General features: G+C 38.2%; 1 protein-coding gene across 6 annotated transcripts in view; it reads left to right on the top strand.

The window, feature by feature from the left end:
- The window catches only part of LOC117174079 (ubiquitin domain-containing protein 1), a 305357-nt gene that overhangs the window by 55393 nt on the left and 236964 nt on the right, over positions 1-13000 (top strand). Inside the window, exon 4 of one of the 6 annotated variants that reach the window (XM_033362756.1) lies at positions 10045-10980. The exons of the other annotated variants lie outside the window; for them this stretch is intronic. Coding sequence (XP_033218647.1) covers positions 10045-10206 — 162 coding nt within the window. The 3' untranslated portion in view covers positions 10207-10980. Of the gene's footprint in view, positions 1-10044; positions 10981-13000 lie in introns of those variants that run through there. 6 annotated transcript variants of the gene reach the window in all.

Genomic DNA, 13000 nt, shown 5'->3' with positions numbered 1-13000 from the left:
AAATGGTACTTCGACCAGTATACCTTCAGATTACTGGTTATTACTTGAAATAGCATTTGTAATTGTATTATCTGCTTTATATATATATATATATATATATTCGGTTTTAATTCCTCTAGAATCAAAGCGAAGGGAATATGACAAAGCCACCGAACGCGTCCTCGGGTTGCGGATAGAGGGTCCCTGTACCAAGGGTTTCTGCTGAGTATGGTTAAAAATAAATAGGCAGTCGCGGACAAATGTCCAGAAGTGGTCCCGAAGGAATTAACCCCCAAGCGGAGGTGTGAAAACCGTGCCGAAAACTGAATGGCACCTGGGTGAGGTGTCTAGAACGGTGACTCTGGGATACCGGGCAACCTCTCAGAGTACATAGCCTTATCCTTGCATTCGGGGCTCTACAAGGATGGACGAACCCCTTTCCCTAGCTTCTCGTGGGAACAACAATGACAACACCAAACATAGTTGTAGTAAGTGCCGTTCAAAACAATAGAACTCGCAGGGCTCCCGACAATGGGTCGGCCAACAATGCCGACCAATCTAGAGCTGGGGGAGCCAATGAAAATGGATTTAATGCGATGGAACGGCGGGATCTCGCGACCTTTGGGTGAACGGAGCGACTGAATCACGGCTTGCTAGAGTGCTACGATGCGAGTGTGGCCCCTGGACGGGGTTACATGCCACGGCTGCATGCTCTGTGGTGCGAGAAACACCCGGAGCTATCGCACTTTTCACAGCAACGACTGCGAAACCATGCTGAACTACTCCGAAAAAGGGGATATGTAAGCGGAATGCCTACTCTAACACAGCTAGAACAAGCCGGCAACAGAGAAAGAGAGGCGACAGTAAGACCAACTACGGGCAGGCATTCAATAGAGCAAGAGCGATGCTTTACGACCCGGAGAAACATCAGCACCAAGGTTTCTCTCAAGCCTAAAGATCTGGCTGAAATGGATGACGAGCTTCGTGGACATTTTTCCGGAGAATCTGACCTCTGGGCTATCAATTATTGTGTGTATAAAGCAGCGAGAGCTTTGGCCGATGCGAATCGTAAAACAAAACCAACGGTTGATCATAAGACCAAAAGACGAATGCATCAACTTGCCATAAAGATAGGCTGGGCAAGTCAGTACGCGTCCCGCATTCAGTGTGTGATTGACTACATCACATCTGGCAGGCATTTTACCGCTAAGGTTCGAAAGTTCGCGCGCGGACTCCGGACCCGTTATCACACACTTAACAAGTCAAAGCTGCTGACCATCAGGCAGCATATTGTTGAGAGAATATGGATACTATCTGACGCTAAGAGATGTCTAGAGCGGAGGGAGAGGTGGGTCAGAGAAAATTAACAGTTTCTCGCTAACCCATCTCGAATCTTCCAGGACCCTCCAGTTACTGTCGAACACCCACCCAAACCAGACGAGGACGAAGTATTTTGGAGAGAAGTCTACGAAGTGCAGCATAAACTGGACGAAGACTCAGAAAATATAAATAGCTTCAAGGAGTTATGTGATGCCCTCATAACACCTGATAAAGAATGCCCACCCATCACTACCGAGGAGGTGAAAAAAGTATTAAGAGGGATGAAGAGCTATTCCGCACCGGGATCAGATTGTATCAAAACCTTCTGGTGGAAGAAGTTTTCTTCAACCCATCAGCATTTGGCCCGTATTTTCACCTCATATTTGAAGTCGGAAGAGCCGATTCCGGAGTGGTTGGTGAAAGGGCGCACAATACTCCTGACGAATATAGTCAACTTAGCTGACCCGAAGAATTACAGGCCAATAACTTGTCTGAACACACTTTATAAGATATTCACATCTATACTAAATGATATGATTGTTCGGGCAATTGAACCTGTGTGGCAAGAAATGTATGAACAACGAGGCTCAAAGAAAGGCGTAGCCGGATGTCGGGAGAACCTGCTCATCGATAGATGTGTCTGTAAAGATGCACCATTCTACCATCGTGACCTATCGATGGCCTGGATTGATTATCGGAAAGCTTTGGATTCGACCTCCCATAGTCTTATCATCTGTCGTTTGGAAATCTTAAAGGTTCATCCGCAAATAGTTAGGCGCATAGAGAGATTGATGCCGCTTTGGAAAACCAGATTTACTATCTCACCTGGAAAAAATCGTGTGACACCATGAGCCCACTCCTCTTTTGCCTTACATTATTGCCATTATCTCTAGCACTTCGCCATTCCGACGGGTACTTGTGCGACAAACCTGCAGTTCGAAAGTACAAGGTCACTCATGTATTTTACATGGACGATCTTAAGATCTATGCTAAAAACAAAGAGCAACTACATCTAGCTCTAGGGAGCTAGATGTAGACTTATACATACCTGGACATGCCACAGAGCCGCATTCATGATGTGCTATCTATTAAGGATACTCTTCGAAGCAGATACAAATGTCTCATCCGACAGATTTGGTCTTCCGAACTGTCGGCGAGGAACAAAGTATCTGCAAAGAACATGCTTGCCGTCCCGGTAGTACTCTATTCATTTGGAGTAGTTCCATGGACGAAGAACGAGCTTAGATCCCTTGCTATCGGACAAGAAAGTTTATGCACATGAACAAAAGCATGCATCTTAAGTCTTCCGTGCCTCGACTGTACATCTCACGCCGTCAAGGTGGTCGCGGAATATTGAGTCTGGAATGTCTTCACAACAGGATTATTCTGGGTACAGCACATAGAGTTACAAATGGAAGAGACCCTCTTCTTAAAATGGTCAGAAATCACGAAGAAGTGGGCAAAGGAGCGTTTGTGTACAAAGTAGCGGAAGAGGCTGCTGAAATACTCGGACTTAACTTCAGTATTAGGGGTGAACAAAATGCATCAAATCTTATGTATCTCGAGTATTCACTCCTGAAAGTCCGGATTAAGAAAGCACAAGAGAAAAACTTTCGTGAACAGCTCCTTGATAAGAGGATTCACGGTATCTTCCACAGAAATGTGAAGGATCAGTCAATGTCTTGTGAGCTAACGTTTGCTTTCCTTAAATCTCCCGGATTGAAGTCTGGTACGGAGGGTTTTATTTTTGCATGTTAAGGCGGTGTCATTTCCACCTTAACATACCGTCGCTACATTTTGAGCCAAGACATTCCTGATGATAGCTGCAGGCGTGCCATGCCCACCCCGAGCATTTAGCTCACATACTATCTAGTTGTCCAACTCACGCGGGAACGACCTACATCTAAAGGCACAATGCGGCACTAAGAGTGTTTTATAACCATATCTGTCACTCTTACGGCATTAACCTTAATATCACTCCTCTAAATGCTCCTAGGGAAATCGGGTCAATTGTCGAGAATGGGAAGTGACGCATATACTGGAACTTTATATTCTCGACAATTGTTTCTGTTGCACACTCGAGGTCAGTCAGCACCAGCTGACAAGAACATCATAGCCAAGGAGAATGAAAAGACCGAGGTGTAGAGACTTTATAAGGGAGTTTTAACGATTGTACCCGGAATATTCTGTTAAACTAATCGTCCTTATCATCGGAGCTCTTGGAGGTGCCAAGCTTTCACTCGTAAATAGCCTGAAAAGCATCCCTGCGTGTCAACAATATGCTAGATCACTTGCGGGAAAAATTCAGAAGGCGGTTGTCCTTGGGCCACTCCGTGTTCTTAGGGTGCACGAGGCTTTTGCTGGATCGTCGTATTGATTCATTTACAGACTGTTACCATCTATCTCACGGTCGTGAGACGTGGTTGTGACTGAAATTTTACCGCGATTTCGCTGTGAGCGGGTGTAATTTTCCATATTAGCACCTTCTCCCGGCGAAATCCTGCGGTTGTCCTTATGACAAATACCTTCTCTGATGAGAATGTAATAAGTAAATGGGATGAATAATTTTAACGATTTATTCATTTCATTTATTAATTTATAATTATGATTGCTTCAGGCGTATCGTAACATATATGCAATATTGCATTCAGAAAACGTAATCTCACTTTTTTATGGATGCTTTTATGAACACCTCTATGAAGTTGTTATAAAATTTGTAATTATTTTCTAATAATTGTTGCGTAAAGAAACAATCTGGTTTTGCAAGGTTATATCACATATTTCCCGGCACCTCGTATATAAAACGCCGTTCAACATAAGTCAATTACGAGTTTTATGTTATAAAAAAAAAACCTTTTTTATGTTTTTCTGTTCAAAATAAAAATATTTACTTATCGTTGGAATGATTTTCGCAACAATATACTGTTGATGTTAAAGATTTAGGGCACGTGTCACGCCCAAACGTTTTGTACAATTTTTTTCGTTTCTCACCTTTTGGTATATATATAAATAATTTTCCTGGATTTTTGACAGAGATGTTCTTGCATTTGGCACAAAATGCCAATGGTAGCTTTGTTTTCTTTCCGTTTTCATGAAGAAAATTGAATTACCCCGTTTATTTAGAAGTATTTGAAGGCGTGCTTCGTCACATCAAGATGTCGCATCTTAAAACATATTCTTGGATTGGCAATGTTGAGCTCAGTGAAATTAATATATTTTATTTACAATGTGAAAGAAATTAATGTTTCATTACCATTAATTAAGAGTAGATGCGTTTTGGTAATTGTTTAAACAAATTTTATTACGAAATTCACAGCTTGGCGACTTTTAAATGAATAGGAGAAATTTTTGTTTACGGAATCAACTAGTTAGGTCTTTCCAATCTTTACTATGATACTTTGCATATTGACGACTATTATTGATAGTTTAAAACATTTTTATACACAAATTCACAGTTTGACAATTTTTTAATGAATAGGCTCAATTTTTGTTTACGGAATCAACTAGGGATGTCTTTCCGATGACTCTTTTCCATGATACTTCGAAAATTGACCAAAATTATTCATTATTTAAACAATTTTTAAAAACAAATGCATTTTGTGTCTTTGCCGATTGAGAACTTCGATTGCTTCTCAATCCAATAAACTCACGTAGTATTCACGTAGTATTCGTTGTATTGCGTATTGCTGATCTTTTAAACAGTGGGCCTGTTGATTAGATGAATATAAAGATATTGAATAAAGGAAAGGTGTACATTCAGAAGGATATTTACACTCAGCTAGGCTTAATCGTGGATACAGTAAAACAGGGAAGTGTTTATATGAATGACGGAAACATGGCCAGAAAATCTTTAAAAATTACAACACAATATTGAAAACAATTGGTTTGAGCAATCAATTACTCAGACACTTTTACATCATTTGACAAGTTTTAGCTATTGGGAAAGCGATTCACCACGAACGCTTTCATAAGTTTGCTGAAACTCTCATATTTATTGTATAATTAAAAATTTACCATAAGGACAACCGCAGGATTTCGCCGGGAGCGGGTGCTAATCTGAAAAATTGCACCCGCTTCCAGCGAAATCGCGGTAAAATTTCAGCCACAACCACGTCTCAAAACCGTGAGATAGATGGTTACAGTCTGTAAAGGAATCAATACGACGATCCAGCAAAAGCCTCGTGCACCCTAAGAACACGGAGTGACCCAAGGACAACCGCCTTCTGAATTTTTCCCGCAAGTGTTCTAGCATATTGTTGACACGCAGGGATGCTTTTCAGGCTAGTTACGAGTGAAAGCTTGGCACCTCCAAGAGCTCTGATGATAAGGACGATTAGTTAACAGAATGTGTTAATGTCAGCTGGTGCTGAAAATTTGATATCGAACATGGTTCGCTTCTCAAAGTCAGAAAGAACCATGTCTGACCTCGAGTGTGCAACAGAAACAATTGTCAAGAATATAAAGTTCCAGTATATGCGTCACTTCCCATTCTCGACAATTGACCCGATTTCCCTAGGACCATTTAGAGGAGCGATATTAAGGTTAATGCCGTAAGAGTGACAGAGATGGTTATAAAGCCCTCTTAGTGCCGCATTGTGCCTTTAGATGTAGGTCGTTCCCGCGTGAGTTGGACAACTAGATAGTATGTGAGTTAAATGCTCGGGGTGTGCATGGCACGCCCTGCAGCTATCATCGGGAATGTCTTGGCACAAAATATCTGGACGGTATGTTACGGTGGAAATGACACCTTTTTGGCATGCCAAAATGAAACCCTCCGTACCAGACTTCAATCCGGGCTATTTAAGGGAAGCAAACGTTAGCTCCCACGACATTGACTGATCCTCCACATTTCCGTGGAAGAAGCGGTACATCCTCTTATCGAGGAGCTGTTCACGAAAGTTTTTCTCTTGTGCTTTCTTAATCCGGGCTTTCAGGAGTGAGTACTCGAGATAAATAAGATTTGATGCATTTTGCTCACTGCTAATACTGAAGTTAAGTTCGAGTGTTTCAGCAACCTCCTCCGCTGCTTTGTATAGAAACACTCCTTTGCCCACTTGTTCGTGATTCCTGACCATTTTAAGAAGAGGGTCTTTACCTTTTGCGACTCAGTGTTCTGTACTTAGAATAATCCTGTTGTGAAGACATTCAAGGCTAAATATTCCGCGATCACCTTGAAGGCGTGAGATGCACATTCGCGGAACAGAAGACTTAAGATGCATGCTTTTGTTCATGTGCATAACCTTTCTTGTCCCGATTTCAAGGGATCTGAGCTCGTTCTTCGTCAATGAAACTACTCCAAATGAATAGAGTCCCATGGGGACGGCAAGCATGTTCATTGCTGATACTTTCTTCCTCGCCGACAGTTCGGAAGACCAAATTTGCCGGATGAGACGTTTGTATCTGCTTCGGAGTGTATCCTTTTTAGATGTCACAACGTGAATGCGGCTCTGTGGCACGCCCAGGTATGTATAAGTCTCTCCAGCGCAAATATGTCGTATAGCGCTTCGATCAACGAGCTCAGGATCTTCAGGGATGCCATTAAGTTTTCCTCACTATAAATAAACCTTGGCCATTTGCCGAACCCAAATTCCATTCCTATTTCTTTAGCATATCGTTCGACAATCCCTAAAGCTAGATGTAATTGTTCTTTGTTTTTAGCATAAATCTTAAGATCGTCCATGTAAAACACATGAGTGACTTTGTACTTTCGATCTGCGGGTTTGCCGCACAAATTACCCGTCGGAATGGCGAAATGCTAGAGATAGTGGCAATAATGTAAGGCGAAAGAGGAGTGGGCTTATGGTGTCGCCCTGAAAGACACCTCTCTGAAAGGTGACCTTGTTAGCGGTCACACGATTTTTTTCAGATAAGATGTTAAATCTGGTTTTCCAAAGCGGCATCAATCTCTCTATGCACCTAACAATTTGCGGATGAACCTTTAAGTTTTTCAAAAGACAGCCGATAAGTCTATGGGAGGTCGAATCGAAAGCTTTCCGATAATTAATTCAGGTCATCGATAGGTCACATTTCGTGCCACACCGGTTCAATTGCCCGAACAATCCTATCATTCGAGATAGCTGTGAATATCTTATACAGTGTGTTCAGACAAGTGATATATCCGTAGTCTCTCAACAATATGCTGCCTGATAGTCAGCATCTTTAACTTGTTAAGTGTGTGATAAAGGGTCCGGAGTTCGCGCGTTAACTTTCGAACCTTGGCGGTAAAATTCCTGCCAGATATGACGTAGTCACACACTGAATGCGGTACGCGTACTGTCTTGCCCAGGCTATCTTTATGGCAAGTTGATGCATTCGTCTTTTGGGCTTTGTTTTTGTTTCACGGCTCGCATCGGCCAAAGCTATCGCTGCATTATACACACAATAATTGATAGCCCAGAGGTCGGATTGTCCGGAAAAATGTCCACGAAACTCGTCATCCATTTCAGCCAGATCTTTAAGCTTTAGAGAAACCTTGTGTCATAAAGCATCGCTCTTCCTCTATTGGATGCCTGCTCGTGGTTGGTCTTAGTGTCTAGACACCTCATCCAGGTGCCATTCAGCTTTCGGCACGGTTTTCACACCTCCGCTTGGGGGTTAATTCCTTCGGAACCACCGTTGTACAATTGTCCGCGACTGCCTATTTATTTTTGTAACCATATTCAGCAGAAACCCTTGGTACAGGAACCCTCTATCCGCAACCGGAGGACGCGTTCGGTGACTTTGTCATAGGCCATTTATTGCAACTGTGAATTTGTTTATAAAAATGGTTTAAATAATGAATCATTATTGTTAATATACAAACAGTCATCCCTAGTTGATTCCGTAGGCAAAAATTAAGCATTTTGAATAAAAAATCGTCAAACTGTGAATAGGTTCATAGAAATTATTTAAATAGTGAATAATTGTTAACAACTTGCAAAGTATTATAGCAAAGTGCAATCGAAAAGACATCCTTAGTTGATTCCGTGAACAAAAATTGAGCCTATTAATTGAAAAATGTCCAAAATGTAAATTTATTCATAAAAATTGTTTAAGGAATGAATGATTGTTGTCGATTTGTAAAGTATCATAGTAAAGGGTCATCGAAAAGACATACTTAGTTGATTCCGTAAACAGAAATTGAGTCAATTCATTACAAAGACACCAAGTCGTGAATTTTTTTATAAAAATTGTTTAAACAGGTACCAAAAAGCACCTATTCTTAATTGATTGTAATGAAACATTCATTTCTCTCGCATTTGATACAAAATATATTAATTTTAATAAGCTAAACATTGCCAACATTAAAAAATGACTTTTATTTATTAATTTGTTTATAATACAATAACAATGTTTTTAAATCATTTTTACGTACTGGAAGTTGTCCCAACTTCATTGCTAAAGAACAAATTTTTAAACCATTTTAAAAAATCTAATCACACAAATCTTTTTGAAATTCAAGAAGCTTCTATTAAAAAAAAAGATCTGTCCACGGTTACTGTTTTTTCCTCAATGTGTGGCGGAATGGGCACGGCGTAAATAGGAATTTGAAATGTCGGCACATTTATCTTTTTGAAATATAAATTCTAAAAAAAAAACATTTTTATACACTATACTGGCATTAGTACAATGAACCCTAGAGCGAGTACGGGTTTTGAGGCTGACCTTGGACCTAAATCCCCAGAAAAAGGTCCACTCCGAATGTAAACAGTCAAGTGTGAGTGAGCACCGCGCACTTCCCGCTCTCACAGCTCCTCTCAGTAATCCCTGCTACATCGCGTCAAATCTCGGCAGAACAAACTCTGGGGCCCTATCTCTCGGGTTTTACTGTATTAATTTTAGAGCATATAATTCAATATGCAAAAATAAAAAATAAACGTGGATGTTCGATGTAGTGTTCGAATATTTTTATTAATGTAATTACTTTGTATTATATTTTATTAAGTTTCCAGTTTTAATCAATTCACTTATTTAGAATAAACTAAATTTTACATGACTTATTAATATTTTTAAGTTCTCTTCCATACTGCATTTGAATCTTTAGCATATCCCGAACTGTCTCGAACTAAAACATCCATAAAAAATGGTTCAGTGGGCAGTTAGGTTAGAAGGACAGTTAAGGAGGTAAACTGGGCATTTAAAGAGGTTAAGCGGCGAGTGAGAGATGTGGGGCGGACAGTTGGTTTGGGTGGGTTATAAGGTTAGGTTAGAAATTGGGGAGGTTCAGCGGGAAATCAGAAATGCTGGGTAGGCAGTAAGTTTGGATAAGCAGTTAAGGAGGTTAAGCGGGCCACTTAATTTGCGTCTGGAATAAGGGACATTAGTGGTAAATTAGGGAGTAGGATGGGTAGTTAAGGTGTTAGAGCATTTATTGAGATTGAGTAGGGAGGTAGGCTGGCTGTGCAGTTAGGGAGGCACGATGGGATTTTCGGCAGGAAGGGGTAGCATTTATAGATTAAGAGCTTCTGTTAAGTTGGGTGAGCAGTTAGGGATATTGGGCACTTAGAGAAGTAGGGTTATCTTTAGGGCGGGCATTTAGTTGAAACTGAGAGGTTGATGCAATATTCAAAATAATGATTAATAATATACGACAGTTCAATTATTACGTAACGCAATTGGGTGGTGGGGGGGGGGTGTCAAACATTGAGTGAAATTGCGTTACATAATACGTGAACACCTCCAATCACCTAATTAACATGCAAGCCATTAATAAGTGAGAATAAACCAAGTACCAAGCTAAAAATGTTTTTGAAATTTCGTCAACAGAGTCAAGAGGGTTTAGAATCGTCACGGCAGAGGTGGTTCTTTGGAGGAAAATTGCTGGGTGATAAAATGCACATCGAAGAGGCGAAGATCCAGCCTGGTTACGTAATTCAAGTGATCGTAAATCCAGAGAGATCAGACGACAGTCCAACAAAAGCTAGTTGAATGCAAGTTCAACCAATTTTTATACATTACTCATTGTGACAAGCACATTCTTACAAATGATAAACTTAAGCGATAGAGAATTTTGAAAAAACATCCATTTCTCTTACTTGTTGAATTTTTAAATTCTACACTAAAAACGTTTTTTACTTATGAAACTGGTGTTGTCTCGCAATCTATATCATCTTACACTTGCAGTATCGTCATGAAGTGTGATAATTCTTAACTATGCACTCGTCATTCACGATGCATTTATTAACATTTAAGTCGTTGAGTTATTGATTGCATAGGAATGTGCCGGTTACGAATTGAAGGTGAAATAACGCTATGTCCCTCACCGTGTACAGGATGGTCGAAGTTTCCTATAAATTCTACATGCACATACGATGTGCACTGCGATTGCTTCTAAATAGTAACAAATCAGACAAAACAACACGTCTCCTATTTCTTCTAAGAATCTAATGCAATCTACCCATAGAGTTGGCGAAGTTAAACCCTCGTAACTCTTCCAATAAAGTTAATCGTAGAAATATTTAAACAATTATGCGCGTCAGTACCATTATTCACTGAGAACGAAACGTGTAAATTTATTCGTGAGTCACTATCCTTGCGAGCTACAAAGGTATTATGTGTACATGTGATGTTAAATAAAATAGCTGACTTTGCATAAAACGCAGTTTGAGTAGGCACGGATTATAGGGTGGTCCAAAAATATGAGGTTATACAAAAACTTAAAAATATCGGTTTGGGAAGTCCTGTAATGCTTTTATTCAGTATTAAAAAATCAAGTTAAAGTTACCTAAGCTTTTAATACGAAATTCTATTCTCATAGTCGAATGCTTGGTAGGGTAAAGTCTCTCAATACTCATGGTAGAACTTTTACAGTGGTGTGAAAAAATAACTCAACTTTTTTACTTCAGGTGATCGAATGCAGAACTTTCCAAACCGGTCTAAGCTGATGTTAAGTTAGATCGGTTTCGAAATCGAGCGGCTAAGTTCAAAACTCGAATTATTTTTGAACACCATATATCTTTTAGTAGTTAGTCATGAAAGTTGTAGGATTTTTTATGTTTTTTGAGTGAATTGATAACCTATCTTTTTATTATAAATATTAGCTTTTGTATTTACATTATATAACACCTGTTCTAAACTGTATACTAACCCAAACTCTAAAAAGGCCTTGAAAAGAAATTTATTGTCTTAGAACAGATTCAGATAAATTATGATCTGAATTTTATAGAATTATACATGTAGAGTTGTCTACAGTGTACTGGGATTTTTTTTGAACAATCATCAGTGTCACCAGCCACCCGGGAGAACCGGGATAAAGCCGGGAGAGATATTACATTTTTTTGATTTGATAGAATCACATCTTGTGGACTATTTCGCTATTATCTATTTTAAAATTTGATATTAAAAGATGTAAATATACATATAATTGAGTATAGTTTAAGATTTCAACAAATAATTAATTTCTAATTGAAAAATATTTGCTTTGAAAATTTCTAGAATACATAATAATTCTAAAGGAAGGTTTAAAATTAAAAACTTAATAATTGAGTTTGAAATAAAAAGATGAAAATTCAACTATCTGAAAATGATACATCAGTAAGTTGAACATTTCGGTAATTTTAAGTGGTTAGAACTTCAGAGTCTTGAATTTTCATGATGAAAGCTACGTGTTTAATGTTTTCCTTTCATAGGTTATAATTTTGCGATTAAAATGTATTTGGTTGAATTTAAAAAAATAATAATTAGCAATTTAAAAATTAATGATTTTTAAGCGATTTGAATTTACTTCAAATGATTGAAATTTTTAAGAAAGGTTTTGAGTATAAAAGTTTCAATATGACAATTTTTGGTGACCAAAGTTTTTTTCAGTTTTAAATGAAGTTCGCATTGTTTCAGCTTTAACGTTCCGGAGTAGGAATTTTTTCATTTTTAACATTTCCCATTTGTAATTACTATTTACTTTGAAATTTTTTATTTAAGATTTTATTATTTAAGAATAATTTAAAATTCTAGAATGTCAGAAGCTTTGAATTTGAAAAATTCAATTTAGTTTTCAATATTACATTGTCAAATTTTAATCGCTTTGATTTTAAAATTATTCAAATTTAAAAGGTTTCAATCTTTAATTATTTAATTTTGAATTCTTTCAATTATAAATAATACAAATCTTTAAATATTCCATTTTTAACATTATGACATTGTCTCATTTTCGGAATCTTAATCTAAAATCATGCTAGTTTCGCGATTCTCCAAATCGAATTAAAATCATTTAATTATTAGCGCTTCGATTTAGAAATGATAGAATTTAACTGCTTTTTCTAATTAAACCGCCTAAAATCGTTCGCATACTTTTTATAATTTGAGGGGCTTGCAATTCGAAATTATTAAATGTTGTTTCAACAATATGTGTGAAAAAACTGTGGGTTTCGCAAAAACAGTTAATTTTTTCATAAATCGGAAAAAATCACGAATATTTACCAGGAGAAGCCGAGAGACGAAAATTTAAAAAATAGTGGCTACTCTGATAATTAATTTATCAAATTCTCTGTAAATTCTGAAGTGTTCTTTACCTATCTACAATATTGTAGAATTATATATACTATTGTAGATTATTCTGAGTTTTTCGTGAACATTCGCTATTTCAATTATTGTAATTTTTTGTACAATATTCTGATTACGTTAATTTGTTTCCATAATCACAAAGAGACTAAATATGTTTTGGCTGACTTTCGGACCATCCTGACAATTACAATTTTCTGTGTGTGTGTGTGTGTGTGTGTTTATA

The sequence above is a fragment of the Belonocnema kinseyi genome, chromosome 6 (genome assembly GCF_010883055.1).
Source record: "Belonocnema kinseyi isolate 2016_QV_RU_SX_M_011 chromosome 6, B_treatae_v1, whole genome shotgun sequence".
Taxonomy (NCBI): Eukaryota; Metazoa; Arthropoda; class Insecta; order Hymenoptera; family Cynipidae; genus Belonocnema; species Belonocnema kinseyi.
Note: the sequence above shows the minus strand (reverse complement) of the source record. Positions and strands in the feature narration are given on the sequence as shown.